The sequence below is a fragment of the Callorhinus ursinus genome, unplaced genomic scaffold (assembly GCF_003265705.2).
Source record: "Callorhinus ursinus isolate GAN/ISIS: 27379988/994484 unplaced genomic scaffold, GSC_fseal_2.0 scaffold110, whole genome shotgun sequence".
NCBI lineage: Eukaryota > Metazoa > Chordata > Mammalia > Carnivora > Otariidae > Callorhinus > Callorhinus ursinus.
Window position 1 is genome coordinate 770,300 of NW_027397172.1, and position 27,664 is coordinate 797,963.

Sequence of the window (27,664 nt, forward strand, 5' to 3'; positions counted from 1 at the left end):
CATCTTAGGGTTGCAGCTGTGAAGACCACTCCTCAGTCTTTCTCTCAGGGGAGGATCTCACACTTTGCCTCTGCAGAAGGAGAGAGGATCAAGTAGAACCCAGAGCGGGGAGCTGGCCCGGGAGGGAGGAGAGAGAATGGGGACGCCATAGGTACCCAGCCCACCCTTTGTCTGGCCCAGGAGTACTCAGGGCTTCCTGCTTCTCCAAGAGGTAAGGGCACAGACGTTTATGGGCCCAGCTGTTTCCTGACACCATCTCGCTGAGGGTAGCAAGGCCAGAGAACTTTCCATGGCTCTCCAAGGGGCCATGTGGCCAGATGGTTAGGGTTGGTGTGCCTTTGGAGTTCAAACAGTCCTTCAGCTTCTTGTGCCACTTCCATGTCCTCATCTGTAAAATGGGCTAATGATGCAGCCCCCTTCTGTGCTGTGTGAACTTCCAGAGTTCCCTGGCCTCTCTGAGCATCCAATTCTTTGGTTTGTGAGGCATTCTAGAATGTGGTTGAGTGGATGAGCAAACCAAGGTGGGAGCACACAGTGCCTAGAACAGAGCAAGGCTCTGGTTGCAGCTCACTGATTTTATTTTATTTTATTTATTTATTTATTAAAGATTATTTATTTATTTATTTATTTGACAGAGAGAGAGAGAGCACAAGTGGGCAGAGTGGCAGGCAGAGGGAGAGGGAGAAGCAGGCTCTCCACTGAGCAGGGACCCTGATGCGGGGCTCGATCCCAGGACCCCGGGATCATGACCTGAGCTGAAGGCAGCCGCTTAACTGACTGAGCCACCCAGGCACCCCTCATTTTATTTTTTTTAAAGATTTTATTTATTGGGGCGCCTGGGTGGCTCAGTTGGTTGAGCGACTGCCTTCGGCTCAGGTCATGATCCTGGAGTCCCGGGATCAAGTCCCTCATCGGGCTCCCTGCTGCCAGTGGGGAGTCTGCTTCTCCCTCTGACCCTCCTCCCTCTCTCTATCTCATTCTCTCTCTCAAATAAATAAATAAAATCTTTTAAAAAAAGATTTTATTTATTTATTTGTCATAGAGCACAAGCAGGGAGAGCAGCAGAGGTAGAGGGAGAAGCAGGCTCCCCACTGAGCAGGGACCCCAATGCGGGACTTGAGACCTGAGCCAAAGGGAGATGCTTAACGACTGAGCCACCCAGGCGTCCCAGCTCATTGATTTTAATCCCCATCCCTTTTTTGCAGCTAGAGAACCTGAGGTCGGCAAGTAGAGATTTGGCTGAGGCTGGTCAGGGTGGCTGTGGTAGAGAGAGCACAGGTACCCTTTGTGCTCCCTGGGACATACTCCGGATTTCTCATGGCAGAATGGAAGCCTCAGAGAGCTGGGTGTCCATCCAGGCTCTGCCACTCTTTGGCTGAGTGACCATGGCTGACTATTTCACCTCTCCTGGCCTATACACAATGGATGTTTTGATAACACCGGCCTTCCATGGTTAGAGAGAGAGAGACACCAGGACTCTGTCAGCTGGTGGCCAGGTGTGCAATAGGGGCTGCATAAAAGGTCTGTGGAAATTCTCATCTTCCCACCCAGGGCTTGGCCTAGACTCTCACAAGCTTCTTCCAGGAATCTAAAGAATCCCCCAGCCTCAAAGGCTTCTGGGCCTTTGCATGTATTTTTTCCCCCTGCCGGGGATGCCTACATTGCCCAACACAAAAATAACAATGCCGCCTGCAGACCAAAAACCTACTATGTGCCATGCTCAGTACTAAATGCTTGCCATTCATTATTTACACCACCCATTTTACAGATGAGAGGTCTCAAGCTTCAGTGGAGCAAGAGTTTTTGTCCACTTACCTAGTGCTAACCTTGTCTTGTCCTTTAGCCTCAGCTTAGCCGTTCCTCCTCCAGGAAGCCTTCCCTGACTCTCCGGACTGGGTCTGGGCCCCCAAGAACTCTACAGCCCTGATTACCCTACCTGGCACCCCTCCGTTTGGAGTAGGGATGTATCTGATATATATTAGTGTCCCTGCCCAGAGTGGTTTCAGAGAAGAAGTGAAAAGTCCCTCCCCAGAAAGGAGGGATAGGGACCCAGGGATAGGCAAGCAGGAAGGGCCCTGTCCAACCAGGCCACCCAGCCTGCCTACCTCCCACATTCAGGTACCACCTGGCATCAAGGGCTGAAGCCCCAGGCTTTGAGCTGCCTATCAGGACCTTGGGCAGACACCTTAGGCTGGAGTGAGGGCCAGGCCTCATTAGAGATGTTGGCAGGATCCAAAGCTGTGTAACACACATACATACACACGCTCACGGTCTCTCCAGGCCTGGCCACCTATGTGGCTGGGGAGCTCAGGAGCCCTACTTAAGTCCGGCTCCTCCCGGTTCTTCCTGTCCCAGCACCAAGCAGCTCCTGGGAGAGGCAGATGGACATCGATACCTGGCTATTTGCATCTAGACCCTGATGTTGTGGTCACATTAGAGACCCCTTTGCTTCTCTGTCTGTGGCATCTATGGCTTCTCTATGTTTCAGGCCCTGTCACTCACACAGTCATTTCCCCAGGTAGGTGGGCAGGTGACCTTGGCCCCATCTCACAGGTGGGAAGACAGAGGCTCAGAGAAGCACATGTCCTGTTCATTCAGCACGTGGCTCTGTGGGCTCCACCCTTTCTGCTCTACTCACGTTTTTCAAATTCGGTTCCCCTGAACCACTGGTGTGCCGTGGGAGATCGATACCTTTGGGCAGTGATATGTAACAAGAACACAGAGAATTGTGACTCCAGATGTTCTCTTGGAGAGGCAATGTGGATATGGGGGGGTGGAGTGATGCAGGGATGGCCTTAGCCTCGAACTGACGCTGGGCCACTGGATGTGGCAGCCACAGGCAGAGTATCTTCATGGAATCCTCACTGCAGCTCTGTTTGACAGAGGAGAACCCGAGGCTTGGTGGGGGCACATGGGCAGCTGCGGCTAGAGCTGGATTGTCATTTCAGGGCATTGTGGGGGGGGGGCTCCACAGCCTGGATGTCTGCTTCAGCTTCTAGAGGGACCTCCAACCATCAGGGCGGGAGGGCAGGCTGCTGCCAAGGAAGAGGACCCTGGGTTGAGTCTCTGGGAACCCCGCAATCACCATCCAGCTGCTGCTTGGGCTGGCACCACCTGTGGCATGTCAGAGGCGTTCTAGAATGTGGTTGAGTGGATGAGCAAACCAGGGCTTCTGCAATGCCAGGCTTCTGCTACCGCCACACTCATCCTGTTTTACAGTGACTGTTAATGACCTGCCTGTCACCCCCATCAACTCTGAGCTCAGGGAGAGCACAGACCACGTAGATGCATTCTCTGGGTTTCAGCTTTCTTGCCTATAATATGAAAGAGATGGATTACACGGGTGGTTTTCTTTCTTTTTTTCTTAAAAAACATTTGATTTTTATTTATTTGACAGAGAGACAGCGAGAAAGGGAACACAAGCAGGAGGAGTGGGAGAGGGAGAAGCAGGCTTCCCGCTGAGCAGGGAGCCTGATGCGGGGCTTGATCCCAAGACCCTGGGATCATGACCTGAGCCGAAGGCAGACGCTTAATGACTGAGCCACCCAGGCGCCCCACATGGGTGGTTTTCAAACTGGGTTCCTTAGAGCCTCAGGGTTCCTGAGAAATATTGTAGGATTGTTGGAGGTGGGGGAATGTGCCTGGCACTGAAGGAGAAACACTGCCCCTACCTCCTTCAACAGAGCATGTTCACTTGTTAGTGTCATTTTTTTAAAGATTTTATTTATTTATTATTATTATTTTGTAATATTTTATTTATTTGACAGAGAGAGACACAGCGAGAGAGGGAATACAAGCAGGGGGGAGTGGGAGAGGGAGAAGCAGGCTCCCTGTTGAGCAAGGAGCCTGACGCGGGGCTTGATCCTGGGATCACGATCTGAGCCGAAGACACTTAACTGATTGAGCCACCCAGGCACCCCTGTTAGTGTTATTCTTTAGGTTCTAAGGAAGACTTTGGCTTAATAAAGAGGTATACCGCTAGAAACAAGTTTGGAAACCTCTGGGTTAGAGCCCCTTCTATCTATTACATGCAAACACACATTGCCCTGACACTCAATGATTCCGCTGACCCCGAGAGAAGGCACCTGTGCCCCTCACATCTTAGTTTACCTCACGTCACCAGCCTTATACTCCATGCTGCCTCTCCCCCCAGCACCGGTCTGTGACCTTTGGACCATGTGGTTATGGGGTATGCGATCCTGGGCAATCTGGTTCACATCCTTCCTCTGCCAACCTGGCCTGGCCCTGTTTCAGCTCTGCCACCCATTCCTGGAGCTTTGCAGGGCTTGCCTGGCCTTCGTGAGAGGTGAAGACTCCATCCAGAGAGTCAGCCCATGGGAGGATTAAAAAAAATTTTTTTTTTCATTTATTTATTTGAGAGAGAAACAGACAGTGCACAAGTAGGGGGTGTGGCAGAGGGAGAGAGAGAAGCCGACTCTGTGCTGAACATGGAGCCCGACGTGGGGCTTGATCCCAGGATCCTGAGGTTAAGACTTGAGCCAAAATCAAGAGTCAAATGCTTAACCGACTGAGCCACCTAGGTGCCCCCCGCTGGAGGATTTTAAGCTTCCAGACAGACCCCTGTAGCCCCAGCTTCCACTCTACATCCCTTATTTTTGGGTCAATGTGTTTCCTTTTCTTTTTTTTTCCTTTTTTTAAAAGATCTTATTTATTTATTTGTCAGAGAGAGAGAGCACAAGCAGGGGGAGCAGCAGAGGGAGAGGGAGAAGCAGACTCCCCACTGAGCAGGGAGTCCGACATGGGGCTCGATCCTGGGACCCTGAGATCATGACCTGAGCTGAAGGCAGACATTAGGTGCCAATGAGGCGCCCCATCTTTTTCTTTAAGATTTTTTTAAATTTATTTTTTTGACAGAGAGAGAGAGACAGTGAGAGAGGGAACACAAGCAGGGGGAGTGGGAGAGGGAGAAGGAGGCTTCCCGCTGAGCAGGGAGCCTGATGCGGGGCTCGATCTCAGGACCCTGGGATCATGACCTGAGCCAAAGGCAGACGCTCAACGACTGAGCCACCCAGGCGCTCCTTTTTCTTTCTTTAAACAAAGGGTCTTCTTTACTTGATTACATGTTTTTTCTTCAGTTTGTTTATGTAATAAGTTTATTTATTTATTTATTTAGATTTCATTTATCTGAGAGAGAGCGAAAGTGAGAGAGAGCACAGAGGGAGAGGGAGAAGCAGACTCGCCACTGAGTGGAGAGCCTGATGCGGGGCTCGATCCCAGGACCCTGAGACCATGACCTGAGCCGAAGGCAGATGCTTAACCGACTGAGCCACCCAGGCACCCATGTTTATTTATTTAAGTAATCTCTACACCCAACATGGGGCTAGAACTCATGACCCCGAAATCAAGAGTTGCACGCTCTTCTGACTGAGCCAACCAGGCGCCCCTGGGTCAATGTGTTTTCTTTCTGTCCTCTGATGTCTCCTCAGCATCTAGAACAGTGCCTAGCACATATTCAATAAATACATGACTGAAGAAGACAGAGGCATGCAGGCCAGGTGTGGTCTCTGTCCTCATGGAATTTATAGTCCAGGGGAGGACACAGAGGTTGAACACAGATAATGGCAAAGGACTGTAGTAAATGTGAATCGTGGGTAGGGGGCTGTGAGTGTGGGGTATGGTGCCAATGGGGCTAAGAGCCCTGCCAGAGCAGGCTTCCTTGAGAGCCGAGGCAGGAGAGGGCAGGAGGACTTCCCAGAGCTGAGATCAGATTTCAGCAGTAGGACCTCCCAAGCCACCAGCGCTCTGTGGTCTGGCTGCCTGCGCTCCTCGCTCCCATGTCCATCCCACCCAGGGCTCGCCCACGAGGGTCTGACATTGATTCTTCGCAACTGTGTCCCAGTCCTCAGTGGCCTGAAGAGAAACAGGAGCTGAGAGGGGGAAGTAAGGGTCACTCAGCAGGGGCCCAACCAGGTCTTCTCCCTCTAAGTTGTGGGTAGGCCTGGAAGCCCCAGCACTGGCCCCTTCTTGGACAGGGCTGGGCACCTGGAGAGGACCCATGCTGTTGTCTGTGTCCACCTCCCAGGCCCTGAGGCTGTGTCTGGCCTACTCCATGCCCTCCTAGGGAGGGAAGGACAAGTGTGTGCCAGCTTTTCACTCTCTGGCTAGGGCTCCCCGGCCTGCCGGGCTGGTCTTTCCCTCCCGGCAGCACTGGCCCAGCTCCTCAGGCAGGTGTCCCTGTGGGTGGCCAGCCTACTCCTACCTACATGTTACGGGCCTTCTCCTGGAGTCCTCCCTATAGTCGGGGAGCCTGGCTCTGTCCTCTCCAGAGGAGCAAACTGCTCAGGGTCACACAGGGACTTGTGCCCACGCCTGTATGACCCAAGTCTGGGCCCGGGACTGGTGCCACACTAGCCTGGCCCATTGGCTCTGGCAGTCTGAGTGGAACTGTCATCCGCAAGCCTTCAGACAAATGGCTGCTCCTTCCCGAGGACCCGGTGGCTGTTGGCACCATCAGTGTTTCCAGCTATCCACTGTTTCCAGGACAGACTTAGCTTCCGTCTTCTGCCATCTCCACTTCTTTCCCCTCTGCACCTCTTCCATCTGCCCTCCTCTGGCAGCCTGAAGCACAAGGCCTGATCTACCTTCTTCCTGACACCAGTGGCAATACCTTTGGTCCAGTCATTTGGCTACTGCTCTAAGTCAGGGACAGTCTTTTTTTTTTTTCACTTCAAAGGTTGATTTATTTATTTTAGAGAGAGAGAGAGAGAGCATGAGAATGGCGGGAGGGGCAGAGGGAGAGGGAGAGACAGAGTCTCAAGCAGACTCCTTGCTGAGCGTAGAGCCCAATGCTGAGCTCCATCTCATGACCCTGAGATCATGACCTGAGCCAAAATCAAGAATCGAATGCCTAACTGACTAAGCTACCCAGGCACCCCCAAGGGACAGTCCTTCACCAACTGTTTGTTGAGTACCCAATCTAGTCAGGGCAGGGTGGCTGGGCACCATGTGAATTTCCTCATTCACTAAGCACAGAGAATCCCCAATGGGATTTGTGAAGGGAAGATGGAAGGAAACAAGAAAGTTGGGAGGGAGGGTAGAAGGGAAAGAAGGAGCCCATTAGGTCAGCTGAGCCTCCCAGACCTTAGTTTCCCCCTCACAGTCAAAGAGCCGACTTGGGCTTGACCCTCTGACCAGCCGGGTAGCTGAAAATTGACCCTTTGAGCCTCAGTTTCTTCCTTTGTAAATGGGGCTGATAACAGTTCTGACCCCAGAGGGCTGTTGGGAGAGTCAATAGAACACTTCTACATTTGCACTCACGGGAACCCAGCTGTCAGGTCAACCAAGTGAACCAGCATTGTAAGCTGAGTCTTCAAGAATGATTAGCCTGGGCGCCTGGGTGGCTCAGTTGGTTGGGCGACTGCCTTCGGCTCGGGTCGTGGTCCTGGAGTCCCAGGATTGAGTCCTGCATCGGGCTCCCTGCTCAGCGGGGAGTCTGTTTCTCCCTCTGACCCTCCCCCCTCTCATGCTCTCTCTCTATCTCTCATTCTCTCTCTCAAATAAATAAAAAAAAATCTTTAAAAAAATATTTAAAAAATGAAAAAAAAAAAGAATGATTAGCCCTTGGGGCGCCTGGTTGGCTCAGTCAGACTCTTGATCTGAGCTCAGGTCTTGATCTCTGGGTTGTGAGTTCAAGTGCCAAGTTGGGTTCTGTGTTGGGCATGGAGCCTACTTTAAAAAGAAGAAGAAGTTGGGAGCCTGGGTGGCTCAGTTGGTTAAGCGACTGCCTTCGGCTCAGGTCATGATCCTGGAGTCCGAGGATCGAGTCCCACATCAGGCTCCCTGCTCAGCGAGGAACCTGCTTCTCCCTCTGGCCCACCCCCCTCTCATGTGCTCTCTCTCTCTCTCAAAATAAATAAATCAATCTTTAAAAAAAAAAGAAGAAGGAGGAGGAGAAGGAGGGGGAGGGGGAGAAGGATTAACATTTGCCAGATGGATAAGGTGGTGTTGCTGGGAGGGAATGACAAAGGCATCACAGGCAAAGGACAGAGGACAAAGGAGCAGCAAGGACAGAGGCGGGGGGCTGTGGTGTGGCGCGAGCACTGGTCTTGGGAAGGGAAAGATGCAGGATGTGAGGTTTTGGGCCAGCAGAAGGAGGTCAAGGCAGAGGCTCACCAGCAGGAACCAGATCAGGGTCTAACTTCTAGAACCTCTCTTCCTAGCTGGGTGATGAAGGGCAAGCTACCACTCTCAGGGCCTCGGTGTCCTCACCTGTGAAATGGAACATCTTAGCACGGCTCTGTGGTGCCAGTGAACTCGGTGGTGGGTGTAAATGGGCAGCGCCCAGTGCCAGGCGTACAGTCAGCCTGCCGAGGAGTTCCTTCCATCCCTCGCCCCTTCTTCAGCCACTGTCAGGCTTCTCCTCTGGGCTCCCACACCTCACCCAACCATTGCCATATTCTGGCGTTCTTCTCAGTGCCTCCCCAGGATGCTGCAAGTTGCTTGAGGGCAGGTGCCACCTTTGCATCTCCCTCTCTAGCAGGTGAGCACTCAGGACCCTGTGCTGACTGGGAGAGGAAGAAGAAGCATGTGGTGAGTTCTAGCCAAAGGGTGGTCCAGGAGAAGGACGAGGAGTGAGAGAAGAGGAGAAAGAGGCCACTTTTAACGGAAAGTTCAGGAAAGTGGCACACAAAAGCCAGGTCCAAACGAACATGGTTTGTCTCAGGGGAAGGGGGCTGGTGTGACCAGAAGCCAGACCTGCCATGGGGAGCAATAAAAGTTTTAGAGCAGTAGAGGGGCCCCAGAGACCAGGTATCTTTTCCACTGGGGCTGGGTACATTTTCTGCGTGCTTGTTTAACAACGGTACTCTGCTGCTCAGAGCCTTTGTTCCTCACCTGCGGGGGAGCAACCTTGCAGGGTGATGGTGAGGGCATAGGAAGATGCCATGGCAGAGGCTAGTTCTTGGCACTTGGCCTCTCCTGACTTCACCTTCCATTCCCAGTTTCACCTGTCCAGGTTAAGGGTATGCACAGTGCATTCCAACCGACTTGGGCTCCCTTTCCCTCTGTGTTTCTCTATAGGAGGAGGTAGGTCCCAAGAAAGTTGTATTCTTTCTTTGACCTGGACCTATAGAGCACCAGGCTTAGTGTACACAGTAGGAGCATGGAGCCAGTCACTAGGCCAGACTTCTAAGTCCCCCCATGCCTCTAGGGAGCTAGCTGATGGAGTCCCTCACACATCTGCTGAATGTTTATTGAACACCCACTGCATGCCAGCCCTGGCTGGGGGGAGATAAAAGGCAGACAGAACCTTGATTGCAGGAAGCTTATCATCTTGTCCCTCCCAACCCATGTCAAGCCTGGGCTCTGAGGACACTGTGTGGAAGGCCAACCCCAACCCATTCCAGGCTACATAATCTCTAGTTCTTTTCTCTCCTTTCATGGGAAACCCATTGCTCTGAGAATGGGGAAAAACTCCTTCACAAGGCCTAAATGTGTCCTGAAGTTGGACCCTTCTCTCTCTCTCTTTTTTAAGATTTTATTTATTTATTTATTTATTTATTAAGATTTCATTTATTTATTTGCCAGAGAGAGACACAGCGAGAGAGGGAACACAAGCAGGGGGAGTGGGAGAGGGAGAAGCAGGCTTCCTGTGGAGCAGGGAGCCCGATGTAGGGCTCGATCCCAGGACCCTGGGATCATGACCTGAGCCAAAGGCAGACGCTTAACGACTGAGCCACCCAGGCGCCCCTGGACCGTTCTCTTGGCCTGCACTGCTATCCGGCGTCCAAACCACCACCAGTTTTGCTGATTGGCTACAATAGGCTTCCAAATGGCCCTTACTCCCCTGCTTATCCCTCTCCATTCTTCATTCTCCAATCATAGGACTTTCCTTAAACATGTACATCTGACGATGTGGCTGCTACACACATCCACCGAGGGTCTCTCGCAGAGTATAGAAAAAAGGCCAAACCCCTCCTGTTCTTTTAAGGCTGTCCTGGTCTGTCACCTGCCTCCCTTGCTCCCTATTAACTTCTTATTCCATTCTGGCCAACCAGACAGCCTCATGGCCTTTGCCAGTGTCTTTTCTCCTGCTTGAAACAATCTCCTACCAGTCTCTCAGCTGCTCCATTCTATCCTTCAAGTTCCACAGTTGGCCCTGAAGCCAGCAGGTCAGTCTCTGTTCCTAGCTGGCTGCATGAACTTGGGCAAATCATTAGCCTTCTCTATGCTTCTGTTTCCTGTGAGATGTGTTGTTAATGGTAGCCATCTCATAGAGTGGTTTCAAAGATTAAGGAAAATAAGGCACAAGAGGGGACAGCTGGCGTTTGAGGTTCCAGTGTTAGCTGTTATTTTACTATTTCCTCAGTGAGGCTTCCCTGACTTCCCAATGAAAAGTAGGTCTCCACTGGGCGCCTGGGTGGCTCTGTTGGTTGAGCAACTGCCTTCTACTCAAGGTCATGATCCTGGAATTCCAGGATCGAGTCTCACATGGGGCTCCCTGCTCAGCGGGGAGTCTGCTTCTCCCTCTGACCCTCCCCCCTCTCGTGCTGCTCTCTCTCTCAAATAAATAAATAAAATCTTTTTTTTTTTTTTTTTAAAGTAGGTCTCCAGGGCACCTGGGTGGCTCAGACGTTAAGCGTCTGCCTTCGGCTCAGGTCATGATCCCGGGGTCCTGGGATCAAGCCCCGCATCCGTCTCCCTGCTCCTCCGGAAGCCTGCTTCTCCCTCTCCCACTCCCCCTGCTTGTGTTCCCTCTCTCGTTGTGTCTCTCTCTGTCAAATAAACTCTTAAAAAAAAAAAGTAGATCCCCACAGTCACTTTCCCATCAACCAGGTTTCACCCAGGTTTCTTTTCTTTTCTTTAAGATTTTATTTATTTGACAGAGAGAGAGAGAGAGAAAGAGAATAAGCAGGGGAAACAGCAGAGGGAGAGGGAGAAGCAGGCTCCCTGCAGAGCATGAAGTCCCATGCGGGACTTTATCCCAGGATCCTGGTTTCATTACCTGAGCTGAAGGCAGACGCTTTACTGACTGAGCCACCCAGGCGCCCCTCAGTTTCCTTTTCTTCACAGCACTTATCATTGTCAAATATAATCTTGGTTATTCAATGATCTTATGCAACCAATATTTATTGTGCACCTACTATGTGCCAAGCACTTTTGTAATTGCCTCCGGATATTGGACGTCCAGTCAAGTCAGGGTGTCTGCCAGTACCGTTCATCTGTGTTCGCCCAGTACCGTAGCGGCACATAGTAGGCACTTCGCACGTCGCCCGCCCCTCCCCCACTTCAGGAAGTGCGGGGGCTGCAGCCGCCCGGCGGACCGCGATGCATTCTGGGAAAGCAGCAGCACCAGATCCAAGATGGCGGCCAGCAGGAGGCTGATGAAGGTAAAAGCCATTCTCCGGCGCCGGCCGGGCGGGGGGGGCGGCGTCCCGGCCCGGGGTCTCCGCGGCGGGCCGGGACTCCTCGGGGCGTCGCCGCTCGGTTTCCCGTCCCTGTGTGGCCCCACCGCCCCCCTGCCCGCACGCGGGCTGAGGGAGGTAACGGGGCCGCCTAGGCCGCAGCCTGGGCGGGAGCGCCAGGCCGCGCTGGGAGCTGCCGCTGGCCCCTCCGCCCGGTTTCGGGCGTTCACGTCGCCCTCCGCCCGGAACCGGGCCAGGTCCTCCTCGCGGTGGCCGCCTCCCGGGCCGGGGGCGGTGTTGATGTGGGGGCCCGGCCGGGAGGTCCCAAACCGGGCGCCCGCGGGGAAGGCCCGAGCGCCGGAGCTCCGGCCGGGAGCCCGCGCCGCGGAACCGCCCCGCCCTGGGCCGCAGCGCGCCGGCTTTAGAGCTCCGGAGGCCGGGAGGTTGGGAGGCTCGGGCTGGGGAAGGAAGGAGGAGGCCAGGCGACAAAAGTTAGGTCAGTTTGTTGGTGGGTCGTTTGAAATTGCTCTGGGTCCTAGCAAACTGTCGCCTTGTGACTGCGGAGTCACACAGCGGGCAAGTTCCAACTCCAGGAAGGCGTGGGGTCGACCGCGTTCGCGGCGCTGTTCTTCCCCGTCTCCTTTTCAACCTACCACTTATAATCATCAGGATCTCCTTTCCCTGCTGAAGCAAAAGTGCCATTTTGGGGGATGGGGTGGGGGTTGGCTTCAGTCGTTCGAACCCAAACTGGCCAAAGTTTATAAAAATAACTTGGTACTTTGTATCTTGGATGCAGCGGGGTGCCTTCTTGCTAAGTGGCTCCTTTGGTGAGGAATACACATGCTAAACTGGCTTGGTTCTTTCCCGAGTATGTTTGCCGGCCGGCCGACCTCGCCAAGATTTGTGAGTCCGCGCCTGGATAGTGCTGCCGGGTTGCACCGGGCCGGAAATAAAAAAGACCCAGGAGCTGATTTCCTGAGAGGAGATAAAGAGCTGGGGTTCCTCTTGGGCTTGGTGGAACTAGACATTGAACTTGGAGTCACAGCCTCTGGGCCCTCCCTCCCTGGGAACGTTTCCTTTCTTTTGTTCACTAAGGGCTGGGGACAGCATTTAACTTCATAAAACTGGATTGGAAGTGGGCACAAAAGAATAGTCAGCAGATTCCAGACTTCTTCTCATCTTTTTTCTACCGGTGACACCACCATTCACCCACCAGTCATCCAGATGGGAGGACTGTTATTCACTTATTTCCGTACTCTACTGCAGTCGCCCATTAAGACTTGTGGATTTTACTTTAGAGAGAGTTCTTGAGTGTGCTTTCCTTCTTAGTCTTACAGCAATTACCAGAATCCATATCCTCATCTCAGATGCCTTTCCAAGTACTACTCTTCTCCTCTGACTCCCCTTCTTGGACACCAAAGTTCTTTTTCTAAAGCAGATATTTAATCTTTTCACTCCTGTAGAAGTCTCTGTGATCTTATTGTCCTCAGCAGTTAATCCTAACTTTTTATTTGGCAGTCTTCTTATGCTGGCTGAAAGTAATCTGTTTAGCCTCACCCCCCTACCCCTTATTTTCCCACTACCCTTGCAAATCATAGTAGCTACCTTTTTTTTTTTTTAAAGCTGTTACTTTGTGCAGCCCTGTACTTCACATTCGTAATCATGTTTCATCTTCCCTGAAAAGTAGACATTCCCATTTTGTAGGTGGGAAAATGGAATGCTGAGAGATTTTGTTGTCTTGCCCCAGTTTTCCTACCTTGGGAGAGTGAGCTGCAATCTCACTTCTGTTTGATTCCAGAGCCCCCTGCTCTTACTCAGTTGCTATAGGGTCTTCCTTTGCACTTGCTTGGGGAAAGGCTGCCTTCCCCTTGCCTCTCCTCCCTTCCAGGGAAATCCTAGGTTCACTTCCAATGTCAGCTACTCTGTGAGGCCTTTGCCCCCATCCCCCTTCAGAATAAGTTGTTTCCTCCTTTTTGTGACCACAAGCACTTTCTTTGTGTTTCTCTTTGAGAGATTTTGTCCCAGTCAGATTTGTGTTAGACTTGCCTTTCCTACTGGGTTCTGAGCTCCTCAAGGACAGGAATCTTGACCTAATTCATCCCTGTATGGTATCCCCTAGTCTACCCCATTTGACCTAGTTTGGGGTTCCCAGGCTTCCAGGGGTCTGAGAGGGGAGTTAACTGTGGTTTTTAAATTATTTTTGTGTTTAAAAAAAATTGGAGCTTAGAGAAAATGTGTCATATAACTGAGTGCTTTTAAGTGCTAGATCATTTACATTAATTCTTTTCAATAACACTTAGAGTTAGCGTATTGTCATCTTTATTTTACAAATGAGAGAATTGTGAGGCTTTGATAGGTTGAGTGCTACCTAAGGTGGAGTAGAAAGTCGACCGGGGTGGGGAGAGATAAGAAGTTAAATCTCCCTAGCTTCAAATCCCAAGGTCCACGCCCCTTTCTTACTCCAAGGATGCTTGGAAGACTATGTAGTTTATTGAGTTGTGGATGGAAATTCTTTCAGTTCACTAGAGGAATGCTGGTTACATGATGCAGGTCATTGGCTCTGAGAGTCAGGGTTTAAGCTGGTTAGTTTGAAAAACAAACCCAAAATACTATTTTTTTTAAAGACTTTTTTTAAATTTATTTGAGAGAGAGAATGAGAGAGAGCACAAGAGGGAAGAGGGTCAGAGGGAGAAGCAGACTCCCTGCTGAGCAGGGAGCCCGATGTGGGACTCGATCCAGGGACTCCAGGATTATGACCTGAGCCGAAGGCAGTCGCTTAACCAACTGAGCCACTCAGGTGCCCCAAACCCAAATTATTGATGCATGTCAATCAATATGTGGATTGGAAATAATAAAAGGTGTTTTCAGTGATGAAACATGTTGAAAAATCAAATGAATTACATCTTTTTTTTTAAAGATTTTTTTTTTTTTATTCATTTGAGATAGAGACAGAGAGAGAGCATGAGCAGGGGGAGGTGCAGAGGGAGAGGGAGAAGCAGGCTCTCCGCTTAGCAGGGAGCTGGATGTGGGACTCTTGATCGAAGGACCCTGGGACCATGACCTGAGCCGAAGGCAGAGGCTTAACCATCTGAGCCACCGAGACGCCCCAAATGAATTACATCTTTTTTTTTTTAAGATTTTATTTATTTATTTATTTATTTTTTACAGGGAGAGACACAGGGAGAGAGGGAACACAAGCAGGGAAGTGGGAGAGGGAGAAGCAGGCTCCCCTCTGAGCAGGGAGCCCGATGCGGGGCTCGATCCCAGGACCCTGGGATCATGACCTGAGCCGAAGGTAGACGCTTAACGACTGAGCCACCCAGGCGCCCCCCAAATGAATTACATCTTAAAGAACTTTAGATTTCCTCAAAAACTATTATCCAGGACACTCACAGTCAAAGATTTCTTTGTAAAATCTTTGTAACAATGGACTGTTTGCAGATAGTATAAGATACATTATTAAAAGTAGAGTGATTTGCATATATTGGGCTGAGAAGTTATTTCAGGCAGGGTGAGTATGATTAAGTCTTTAATTTAAAAAGCATTTGCCAGGGCGCCTGGGTGGCTCAGTCGTTAAGCGTCTGTCTTCGGCTCAGGTCATGATCCCAGGGTCCTGGAATCAAGCCCCACATCGGGCTCCCTGCTCAGCGGGGAGCCTGCTTCTCCCTCTCCCACTCCCCCTGCTTGTGTTCCTGCTCTCACTGTCTCCCTCTGTCAAATAAATAAATACAATCTTAAAAAAAAAAACAAAAAGCATTTGCCAGGTGCCTAGGTGGCTCAGTTGGTTAGGCGTCTGCCTTTGGCTCAGGTCGTGGTCCCAGGCTCCTGAGAGTCCCACTTCGGGCTCCCTGCTCAGCGGGGAGTCTACTTCTCCCTCTGCCCCTTCCCCTGCGCTCTCTCTCTCTCAAAAATAAATAATCTTAAAAAAAAAATAAAAAGCATTTGCCAAAAGGAGTAGCCTTTTTCACATCCCTTTTTAGGACTTACAATGTTAATAAAACATTAAATACATATTAATTTGAACCAGCAAATTCAGCATTGATGGCAACAATGGGAATGTAACCATTGCTTCTTTTTTTTTTTTTTAAAGATTTATTTATTTGAGAGAGCGAGAATGAGAGAGAGAGAGAGTACATGAGAGGGAGGAGGGTCAGAGGGAGAAGCAGGCTCCCCGCTGAGCAGGGAGCCCGACGTGGGACTCGATCCCGGGACTCCAGGATCATGACCTGAGCTGAAGGCAGTCGCTTAACCAACTGAGCCACCCAGGCGCCCCTGTAACCATTGCTTCTATCAGGAAGAGAAATAGCTACAGAAGTGAAACCTGTAGCTGTGGTTAAGGAAATTGATTGTAGTCTGATCATTTCTTTCTTTTTTTTTTTAAGATTTTATTTATTTATTCATGAGAGAGAGGGGCGGGGCAGAGGGAGAAGCAGGCTCCCAAGGAGCAGGGAGCCCGATGTGGGACTTGATCCCAGGACTCTGGGATCATGACCTGGGCTGAAGGCAGATGCTTAACCATCTGAGCCACCCAGGCACCTGTGCAGTCTGATCATTTCTTTTCAGCCTCTGAGTTGCACACATCTCCCCTAAGGGCCCTCCAGCTGAGAGTATCTTCCCAGAGGGGCTTTTCTAAGCGAGGAAAGTTGTGGATTTAAGAAGCAGGGGTGACATTTTATTAGTTATTACGGTGTAACTGTTAAGATAAGGAATTGAGATTTGTAAGAGCCCTTTTTTTTTTTTTAAAGATTTTATTTGAGAGACAGTGAGAGAGAGCATGAGAGGGGAGAGGGTCAGAGGGAGAAGCAGACTCCCCACTGGGCGGGGAGCCGATGGTGGGACTCGATCCTGGGACTCCAGGATCATGACCCGAGCCGAAGGCAGCTGCTTAACCAACTGAGCCACCCAGGCACCCTGTAACAGCCTTTTAATGCTATTTAAATAATGTTCAGTCAGAGGGTGCCTGGGCTGCTCTATCGGCGTCCTACTAGTGATTTCGGCTCAGGTCATGATCTCATGGGTCACGGGATCACTCCCCTCTTAGCGGGGAGTTTGCTTGGGATTCTCTCCCTCTGCCCTTCCCCCCACTCATGCTCATGTGCATGTACTCTTTCTCTCTCAAATAAATCTTGGAAAAAAAAATAGGGCGCCTGGGTGGTTCAGTTGGTTAAGCGACTGCCTTCGGCTCAGGTCATGATCCTGGAGTCCTAGGATCGAGTCCCACATCGAGCTCCCTGCTCGGCAGGGAGTCTGCTTCTCCCTCTGACCCTCTTCCGTCTTGTGCTCTCTATCTCTCAAATAAATAAATAAAATCTTTAAAAAAAATAATGTTCAGTCAGAACTCCATATTGGTGTACTTTCTCTCAGTCCATAATTACACATGAATAAGTAGGAGTCATTAAATAACAGTTCTTTCCTTGGAATTCATAGGCAATAAACTGGTTTGCTTTTGAGTACAAGTTTATGGTCTCTGAAGTTGGGTAATTAACACGACAGAGCAGTGAGTGTGTCTGGTAGGTGTGTTGTGCGTGTCAGACGGTGAGGGGAGTTTTCCAGATGATGCTATGCCAGTATAAATGTCCTGAATCCACTGGGTTTTGGGGAATTCAGAAAAGCATTGTATTTTTTTTATTCTAAATGTAAAATCCCACTAAGTTGGGACTATTTCAGCCTCCCTTAGTGGCACTCATTGTAAATGTTCTCCATTAAAAGAAAATTGGAAAAGAAAAAAAAAAATTGGGACAGGCCCTGGGGAAAAGAGAGGGTACTTAATTGTTGTAACATTTGCCATCTTCTTAAGGGTCTATATACTAGAACAAAAATACTTGTCTTAGGGTACTTGGACCTCTTCTGATTTTGTTACAACTCTATCAAGAGTTTGTCAAATTAGCATTGTATTATACCAAGTCACTTGGACATATTCTCATTCTGTTGAAAAGTACCACTAAATGTTCAAGAAATATTTCTATTTTCTTTGCTGTAGCACTAAGGGATTAAACTTAGAGAAACCCAAGATATCTCTCCTGAGCCCAGACTTTGTATCTAGCTGCCTTGAGAGTTTCCCTTTGAATGGCATGTAGACCTGTAGTTGTCCAAGCTGATCCTGTGCCCCATGCTTCTCCTGTCTTGCCTTCCTTAATGATCCACTTGTCTACTCAGTCACCCAAGGAAGAAGCTTGGGGAAACCCACCTCGCCCCCTCTTCCCACATCTAGGCACCTGCCAGATTCTGCTGAACTAGGCCTTTATCTCTGGTGTCTGTGTGTCTTTTCTCAATATGCACTACTGCTCCCTTAGTTGAGGCCGTCCATTGTGGTAGGACACCTGCATCGGATTCCTCGGTGGCTTCCTCTTATTCCTCACCAGTCTGTCCTCAGTCCCACATGATTCCTAACCAGCAGTTCATCAAAGAGAAGTGCACGTGCTCGGGCTCAGGCCCTGCTCTCAGAGATTAGAACCAAATATAAGAGATCAGGGCTCCGTATTTAAAAACCCACATACCTTAGCATGTCCTTCAAGGTCTGGTCTCGACAGTCTCTTCCCCCACTTGCCCATGGGATCCCCTAAACATGCTTTGCACCCTTGGGTCTCTTAATGGGCATTCCTGCCTCTTCTCTACATCAGGGTAATTTCTTGTCCTTTAAGACTCAGTTCACAGGGCACCTTTTGGCTCTGCACTCAAGGAGCTCAGTGAGGGAGAAAAACGGCATGCATCTAGAACAAATAAGTGCTGGTCTGTCCACTGTATGCTGAATGTATGCCAGCTGAATAATGGAGTACAGGGGAGGGAAAGATCCTCTGACATTAATAAGAAGGTGGAACTTGGTCTGGCCCTTGAAGAATAAGCAAGGGTTTGGGTTGTTGAGGGGAGGAGCCTGGCAGCCAGTGAGGTTAAGTAGCTTTCATCCCTTAAAGTGGATGTGGGCAGTGGCTATGAGAGATGCCCTGGGGAACCCTGGTGACAGTTCACCTACCTCCCAGTACGGTTGCCTGCTTCTGACCTTGGGTAAAACTAGGCCACTTACCCAGTGCTTCTGGAAAATTCCTCAGAGCTGGCCTAACTAAAACCTAAGAAAGGGACAGCACAAGGTCAGGGCTAAGTTCTCCGGCCAGCCACTGGAAGACTTGTCTCTCCATGAAGGGGCGTTGCGGAGGGCAATGCTGATGTGTTTAAGGACAGGTGGCAAGAGATGCCTGGGCCTTTCAGTTGAGGGGGTCAGATGTATCCTTAGCTTCAGGATCCAGGAGAAAGCAGCAGGCTTCTCACATGTGAGAGCTTTTGTCTCCAGGTTTCCTCTAGCCAGCCTCTTCCTGTATGTCCTCAAAGGCATAGATAAACCTAACCCTCACCCCGGTAAAAAGAGGGGAGGAAAGGGTCTTTCATTCAGGGTAAAGCTATCGAGAGGAAGAATACAGTATATTGGTTAAGAGCTTCTGGAGGGGCGCCTGGGTGGCTCAGTTGGTTAGGCATCTTTCTGCCTTTGGCTTAGGTCATGATCCCAGGGCCCTGGGGTCGAGCCCCATGCCGGGCTCTCTGCACAGCAGGGAGCCTGCTTCTTCCTCTGCCTGCTCTTCCTCCTGCTTGTGCTCTCCTGCTCTGTCAAATAAATAAATAAAATCTTAAAAAAACAAAAAAAAGAGCTTCTGGAGATTACGTATCCTGGGCCTGCCACATCTTAATTGGAGGAACTTGGGCAAGTTACTTAATCTCTTTGTGTTAGTTTATTTCACCTGTGTGTGAAAGTGAACTAAATTAGTATATATCACATGTTCTGGAGAGTGCTTAGCGTATCCTAAGTGTGAGATACCTGTAGGTTATTATTATTATGGGGAGTCAGCAAGATACATCCCAGGGCAGTGAGGAGAGCAGCCTGTCAGGAGGGGAGAGCTCAGTGCTGAAAAGGTGGGTTGGGCCAGGTAGGGGCAGCATGCCTGGACATGCTCTCACCATAGGCAGAGCCCATTCTCTTTCCCTCCCCTCTCTCCTGCCTCTTTTTTTTTTTTTAACTTTTTATTTATTTATTCATCAGAGAGAGAGAGAGAGAGAGAGAGAGGCAGAGGGAGAAGCAGGCTCCAGAGGAGCGGGGAGCCCGATGTGGGACTCGATCCCAGGACCCTGGGATCACGACCTGAGCCGAAGGCAGACGCCTAACCATCTGAGCCACCCAGGCGCCCTCTTGCCTCTTGAAATAACCTGTTCCTTAAGGTTAGCAAGAGGTTTCTTGAGACAGCTGTGTGAATGTGTCTTTGTTCAAAAATGTATACTTTTCCCAGCAAAATTGAAAAGCTCTTGAATTCAAAATTTGTCTTCCCAGTATCTTAGAATCTCACCCTTGTATTATTTCTTCCTGTCCTGTGTGTATTATGTGCAGTGCAGTGACCGTGACTGTGTCCAAAGATGAGCCCAGGTGCAATGGAAGGCACCAAAAGGTGCTGAGCTGGGAGGAGGGGGTGGGAATTTGAAGGGAACTCTCTCTCTCTCTCTCTCTTTTTTTAAGAGATTTTATTTATTTATTTGAGAAAGAGAGTGAGAGAGCTCACACATGCGTGCAAGGAGAGGGAGAGAAAGGGAGAGAATACGATGCTGGTCTGATCCCACAAACCGGAGGTCATGACCTGAGCCAAAACCAAGAGACGGATGCTCAACTGACTGATCCGCCCTGAAGGACACTCTTAAATAAGTAGTTGCAGGTCCAGAAATAATGCTGTTGCTTTTTGTCTTCTCTTTTAGCCCTGAAGCAGAAAGTTAAGGAAGGTTGCTTCTGGTGGCTGTTCCGCTTTTCCTCCTGGCCCTTTGCATAGTCTGTTTAGAATTCCAGAGCTGCGAGGGGCCCCCTTGACAGACAGGCTGAGGCTTGGGGGCCACCACCCACAGGCTCACAGTGGAGCTGGGCACACTCACTGCCCAGGCCTCACTGCTCTCTGTCTTGCTCCTGCTCTTCACATGGCTGCTTTTGGTTTTTAAGGAAGGACATGGTGGAGAGGAGGAGAATTCATTTCAGGTTAGGTGGTGGTTTAGGTTTTGTTCAGTTTTTAACATTTCCAGGTCTCTGTTGATTGTAGTTTTCTGTACTTCATGATCTCGGTCAGATTTTGTTCCTGCTTCTTTACCAGCATAGTTCAGCCGAGGAGTGAAATACTGTTTTGACAGCCCTTGGCCCAGCAGGTACATTTGCCGGCAAAGCAATCAGTAATGTCAAATCCAGTGCTCATGGTGGTGCTCTGTCTTTCTGAGAGGGGAGGCGGCCTGACTCTGTCACAGGATTGGAGAATGGGTACAACTCAGAAGTTGAACAGCCTCTGGGTCCCTTCCTTTTTTTTTTTTTTTTAAAGATTTTATTTATTTATTTGAGAGAATGAGAGAGAGAGAGCATGAGAGGGGGGAGGGTCAGAGGGAGAGGTAGACTGCCCGCTGAGCGGGGAGCCCGATGTGGGACTCGATCCCGGGACTCCAGGATCATGACCTGAGCTGAAGGCAGTCGCTTAACCAACCCAGGTGCCCGCCTCTGGGTCCCTTCTGACAGGGTTAGTAAAATATCTCCTTCACACCAGTGTACCTCTTGTTAAGAAAACTCAGCACAGGAGAGCTAACCTTACAGAAAGAGACCTGCCATGTGTTTTCCACATGGGGTTCCCATTCCGGTCACTCGTGCTGGGGTGCTAGACTCCTATATGTGACATAGGTCAAGAATGCCAGGTACAACCATGTTCAGATGGGGACAGAAACCTATTCCAGGGGCAAGGCCGACATCCGGAAGCTGACTGTGTGTGGAGCTGGCGTCAGAGCCCACTCAGCTGGGACCGGGACCATGCTCTTCTGGAGGTGTGTGGGCAGTGCATTCCTATAAGCCTGTTCTGAATATTCTCTTCAGCCATGTCCTCTTAGAATGACCTCTTGAGAAGTGGCCCACCACCCTGGAGCAGTGTGCTGTGGTCGAATAACAGGGACCTGAGTTCAGATCTTAACTTCTGCTATGGACTCGTTTCTGTTGCATTAGTTGTGGTAATAACTAAGTGTAAGATGGTATACTGCTGACCCATGGAAGGGGTGATTTGTTGTTGTGGGTCCCGCCTCCTTTCCTGAGTATTCATTGAAATAAGAGAATCGTGTTTGGGGGGCTCTGAAACCTTATGTTTAGATGTATAGTATTTTGGAATTATTAAAGTCATGATTTAGTGTCATTGCCACCGGTTGCTTTGTGCAAGCTTGGAAAGCACATTTCTGTCAAAATTATTACTTGGCTCCTGTCACACAAAAAAGCAGGAAGTAGTTTTTTCAAATTATTAATGTCCCACCAGTTGTGTAGCTGGTACTTGAGAGTGATACTGTACTTAGATTTAAGGCAGGTTTGTGTCACTTTCCCTTAGACATGCAGCTCCATCTGCCAGGTTTCATTTTGCCTGGACAAGAGGAGCCTAGAAACGTTTCTTGCACAACGTAAACACTTAATGACCAGCTGTGAAGGGTTAGGGCAAATGCTGTATATGTTCGTGCTTTTGTCATAAATCTGGGGAAGTGCTATTCCAGAGCAGACTGAGCCCTCCCGGGATCCTGCTCAGGAAATAGGAGCCCCTTCGCTGCCTGTTTGCAGTGGAAGTCTTCACCACCCTCACCCACTGCTTTGTGTGGCTGAGAGATTCTACTTCTGCCTCTAGTCCTGGCCGTACCCTGTAAAAGGCCTGTGACTTGGGCCTCTCTGAACTTTAGCTTTACCATCTCTAAGAGGAAGCTAAATAAGCCTGACCTGCCTGTCTCCAGGGGTGTTGTGAGCTTCCAGTCCTATTCTGTTGTAAACACCTGCAGAGTATTGTTGTAACCAACCACCTCTCACGCTTCTCTCTCAGGGTCTTGCTCCTGCTTTTCACACGGCTGCTTTGGGTGCCTGTCTCCTGCACTGAAGGCACACACCTTCTGTAGCATCTTAATTTCTGGAGATTACCTCCAGAAATAACCGGCTCTTTCCTAGAAGACCACCTGTTCCCTAGCATCACTCCATTTCTATATGGTGTTTTTTATTGTTTTATCTTTCCATTTCTGTTTTTTGTTGGGATTTTGAAGGTGATGACACTAAGCTCTTGCCCTCCAAGGGGGAGTGTGGTGGTGATATATTCTTAGCAACTCCTTTACCTTACATTTTCTTTTCCTTTTCTTCTTTCTTTTTTTCTTTCTTTTATTGAGATACAGTTGATCAGGTCATTTCTGGAAAAGCTTTGTGCCAACAGCTATAAACATATTCATGTCTTTTTTTTTTTTTAACTTGACAAACTTTTCTTTAAAGATTATTTATTTGGGCACCTGGGTGGCTCAGTTGGTTAAGCATCTGCCTTTTTCTCAGGTCATGATCCCAGGGTCCTGGGATTGAGTACCGCATCAGCTCCCTGCTCAGTGAAGAGCCTGCTTCGCCCTCTCCCTCTGCTGCTCCCCCTGCTTATGCGCGCACACATGCTCTCTCTCGCTCTCTCTCTCAAATCTTTTTTATTTGCGAGAGAGCACACGCAAGAGCACAAGCAGGGGGGGAGGGCAGAGAGCGGAGGGGAGAGCTGAAGGCAGATGCTTAACTGACTGAGCCACCCAGGTGCCCCATATTCATTTCTAATTTAAGACCCCATGAGTTGTGGTCATAGGCTGTCAACGCCATACCGAGTCTATTCCCTGTTGTGTAGAGTAGGGAATGTATGTTGGTGCCTCGACACTGTCTTGGATTTTAAGAACTATGGTGATAAAATTATGGAAGGGCATGAAGCTAACATTAATTATCTATCAGGGGTGCTAAGTGTTAAGCACCGTATGAAGTTTCTTTAATTCTCAGTAGAGCCCTGTGAGGTTGGTTTCCTATTTTTCAGGTGAAACTACTGGAAGACTTGGAGCTTCAGGTGGTATGAAGGGTGGGGTGGGGGTTTAAGCCCAGGCCTGTCTGGCTCCAGAGGCCTCTGCTCTTTCTAGTTCAGTGACAATTTGACAGCTGTTGAAGCAACTGCATGTCAAATCAAAACATGTTTCTCTGTATAATATATAAAAGTAGTGTTGAAGAGAACGGTTGGGGTTTGCAAAATACTGATTTTTTTGTCTATAGGAATCTTTAGAACAGAGAACAGTAAAATAAGCAATGTAAGTCATAGTAAGTGTTCATTTTTTAAAAAAAAGTTCAGAAAGATTTCCAGGTTTCTGTTACCACAGACTTGTTGCAGTAAAAAGGATTCCTTACATTGCTTCTGTGTGCCTGGCTCAGTGGGAGGTGTTAGCTCTTTTAGGAGCTTATTTCTAGTCATGGAAATGACAGTGAATTAATCAGGGCCTCAGTGTCTTCCTTTGTAAAAGACCAGATTGGATGAGCATGGTGGTTTTGTTTTGTTTTTTAAGACTTTATTTATTTATTTGAGAGAGAATGAGAGAGAGAGATCACGAGCAGGGGAGAAGGGTAGAGGGAGAAGCCGACTCCCTGCTGAGCAAGGAGCCCGATGCGGGACTCTTCCAGGACCCTGGGATCATGACCTGAGCCAAAGGCAGACGCTTAACCAACAGAGACATCCAGGTGTCCCGTGCATGGTGGTTCCTTTTTTTTTTTTTTTTAAGATTTTATTTATTTGAGAGAGAGAGTGAGAGATAGAGAGCATGAGAGGGAAGAGGGTCAGAGGGAGAAGCAGACTCCCTGCTGAGCAGGGAGCCCGATGCGGGACTCTATCCCGGGACTCCAGGACCATGACCTGAGCCGAAGGCAGTCGCTTAACCGACTCAGCCACCCAGGCGCCCCCCCCTTTTTTTTTTACTGTTTTGTTTATTTATTCATGAGAGTCAGAGAGAGGCAGAGGGAGAGACAGAAGCAGGCTCCCCGCCTAGGAGGGAGCCCGATGCTGAACTCAATCCCAGGACCCTGGGGTCATGACCTGAGCCAAAGGCAGACGCTTAACCATCTGAGCCACCCAGGCGCCCGTGCATGGTGGTTCTTAAGCAGGGGTGCGCCTCACTGTCACTGGGGGATCCCCTGGCACAGGTGCCCAGCCTTGCTCTGGAGATTCTGATTCTGCAGGTCTAGAAGGAGGCCTAGGCACGATTCAGGCTTTCTCCCTCCGCCCTCTCTCTCTGCCCTTCCTCTCTGCATATGAGTGCTGAATAACTCCCCTGGGGCCTTTGGGTGCACTCTCTGATTGAGAGTCCCCCAACATTAGTTAACACTCCAGCCAAATTTGGCTCCCAGCTGCTTCCCAAACACACCCGGTGATTTCTTCCTTCCACGGCTCTGCATACGTTTCTAACACACGGACACACCTGTTCTCTTCTCTGCAGTGGTTTGGTTTTTCCCCATCCTTCAAGGCCTGACATCCTCTCTTCCATGCACCGATTACCCTCTGCTGTTGCTTGCTGGGCCTCCCTTGCTCTGACCTCCAGGTTCCTAGAATAGGGTTTCTCTGCTCTTCTAACCTCATCTCAACAGCCAATAAGATGGCACTCAGCTTTACTTTCTGTGGTTCCTTTAGGGGTACAGTGTGCTCTTTTCCATTCAACAAATATGAAATTACAGGATGCTGTCGAATATGCTTTTTTATTTATTTATTTTAAATTGTATTTATTTGAGAGAGAGAGAGCACAAGAGGGGGTAGGGTCATAGGGAGAAGCAGACTCCCTGCTGAGCAGGGAGCCTGATGGCAGGACTCAATCCCGGGACTCCAGGATCATAACCTGAGCCGAAGGCATTTGCTTAACCAACTGAGCCACCCAGACACCCTCGAATATGCTTTTTTAAACTGTATAAGCACCCCGACCTTGTGACTTGCTGTCCATAGCGTTGATTTGACATCTGAAGGAGCTCTGGCTTTCACAGCTGATTCTTCCTCTGTACATCTGTCTGGATTTCTTAAAGAGCGGACCGTGGTCACAAGCTAGTTACGAATTACTGGCTCCTGAAGGGTTCTCAGGTCCTGTGTGAGGGTTGTCTGGGGAGATTTTTTAAAAAATTTATTTATTTATTTATTTGACAGAGAGACAGCGAGAGGGAACACAAGCAGGGGGAGTGGGAGAGGGAGAAGCGGGCTTCCTGATGTGGGGCTCGATCCCAGGACCCTGGGACCATGACCCGAGCCGAAGGCAGACGCTTAACTGACTGAGCCACCCAGGCGCCCCTGTCTGGGGAGATTTTGAATGGTTGCCTTTCCAGGACCCATCGTAGATCTCCAAAAAAAAAAAAAAAAAAGACCTTGTTGAGTACTTTGCCCAAACTCAGATGCATACATTGTAGTTGTGTGACAGAGAGCCCACTGTGTATAGCTGTCTCCTGCTGTCCTCTCAGGGATGAGCTGAAGCTTCCATGCAGGAGTAGTCCAACCCTGCTGGGGTCAGGGCTGTCTCCTGTTAGTCCCTCGGGGCTGTTAGGCAGTGATCTGTTTCTGGAGCTTGCTGCACTCTGGCCTGGCATGGGCATTAGGGTCTCTGGGCAGGAGTCAAGGCAGTGGGCCTTTCCCCTTTGAAGAGCTGGGCAGCACACTCACGCTCTTTTGGGTTCCCTCAATACCCTGAGATCCACCTCTGGGTTCTGAAATAGACCTCATTTTGAGAAGCATTTTTGTCTTTCTCCTTCACCACTTGCCCTGGCTGGGAAGTCTGCTCTCCCCTGCCGGGAGAAGGAATGAGCTAGTTGGCTGGTTCTGCTTTCCCTTGTGCTCTTCTTTTGGTTTGTCAGTATGGCGCCATCAGCCTGGAGCAGCTGACCCAGGATAGCTTCTTGCAGAACTGAAACAAACCTTTGTGGGCATATTTTGTAAGCTCCTGTCATTCTTAGAGGCTTTGGTCTTCCTGATTCTGTTCTAGAGCTGGGCCACTCTCAGTTTTCCTTTGTCAAGTCCCTTTTTTTCCATCATTTCTAATAATACCCTCTTGAATTTATATTCTGAATTTACATTGGTTTCTTTAAATTCCTTCTCCAGTTCTTCCTTCTCACGGTCATTCTCAGTTATAGGGGTGCACTTTTGCTTGAGGATTTGTCAAGCCTCTCAAGTCATCTTGCCTTTTCGAGTCTCAGACCTTCATATCAATCTGTCTTTTTTCTCTGAATGACTTGAATCCATCTTCTTCAAGTTGTTCTTGGTGAAGGTGTGATTGGCATTTGGGGCCTAACAGTTCTTGACTGGAGGACCTCCTTGTGCAATGCAGGACTTTTAGCATCCGGGCCACTGATGGTGTCAGGGGTTCTCAGCAGCTGGGGCTCTAGAGGATGTTGGGAAATCAGGGTGGGGTGGTGTCAAAATGCTTGGCATGTAATGGGCAGGGCTCGGGATGCTCAAGTGCAGAGTCCTGCCTGGATGCCGGCGCCACCCTGTTGAGAAAGGCTCTCCTAGGACTGCCCAACATTCCCTGGAGATTATAGGGCTTGCTTGCTTGCTTGTTTGTCTTGGTTTCTCTCACTTCTGCCTTATAATCACTTCTTCCTTGTTGGTTAGAATTATGCAAAGGAGGTTGCCTCTTCCGCTCTTTGGTGAGCTTAACTTGACAGCAAGGTAAATTGAGAGTTTATCTGATCACCAGCAATTGATAACCAAGCTTTGGAGTCCTTGAGTCTCCCAGTTCTGCCAACATTAGTGTCACCCTTCCTCTCTGGCAGGGGGTAGGAGGGATGGCATCCTCTCCCTCAGTAAGGTTTTTATCTTTGTGCATGTATCTTTTTCTCTCTCTTTCTCTTTTTTTAAGTAGGCTCCATGCCCAGTGTGGGGTTTGAATTCATGACCCTGAGATTGAGTTGAGTACCGACTGAGCCAGCTGAGGGCCCCAGTGTTCATATATCTCTTGATATCAGAGCACCAGTAGGTGCCCTCTCTGCACCCCTGCCCACAGTGCCCCCTCCTTCCTCCCTTCTTGAGTAAGGTGCAGGTTTTCACTGCCATCTTACAGTTGAGTCTCATCTTGCCATATTTTTGTAATTCTTTTGAAATTTACCTTCTTGGGTTTATTACTGATACTTCCTATTGTTAGTATGTGGATTTCTGAAGCTATAGAGTATATGTACAGATTATTTTAAAACTAATTTCCTTCCATGAAAATTGAATATAATCTCATTGGTTGTCCAGTTTCAAAGTTCTGTCTGGAATTGTTTTCCTGCCTATACTTGGTTTAAAACATTTCTGATAGCTTGGTAGGATTTGTCTCTAGCTGGAAATCTTACTCTAGTATCTTGTACCAGGGACCATAAAATCAAATACATGGAGAGCCTTTCCCATCCCAGAGCCTTTTTTCCCTCCCCAACCCCCAGCTTCCTTTCCCTTCACTATCCTGATAATTAAGCAAGTGTTTGAACATGACCATGAGCTCCTGGGCCT

At 49.4% G+C, this 27,664-nt stretch overlaps 1 protein-coding gene across 6 annotated transcripts in view; it reads left to right on the top strand.

The window, feature by feature from the left end:
• Nucleotides 1-11,296: 11,296 nt before the first annotated feature.
• The window catches only part of UBE2L3 (ubiquitin conjugating enzyme E2 L3), a 57,634-nt gene continuing 41,266 nt past the window's right edge, over nt 11,297-27,664 (top strand). For 2 of the 6 annotated variants that reach the window (XM_073889611.1, XM_025857286.2), the window contains exon 1: nt 11,297-11,348. In XM_073889611.1, the coding sequence (XP_073745712.1) occupies nt 11,322-11,348 (27 nt within the window). In that variant the 5' untranslated portion in view covers nt 11,297-11,321. Of the gene's footprint in view, nt 11,349-11,843; nt 11,860-27,664 lie in introns of those variants that run through there. The other 4 variants (XM_073889615.1, XR_012377135.1, XM_073889612.1 and 1 more) reach the window with 4 other exon arrangements.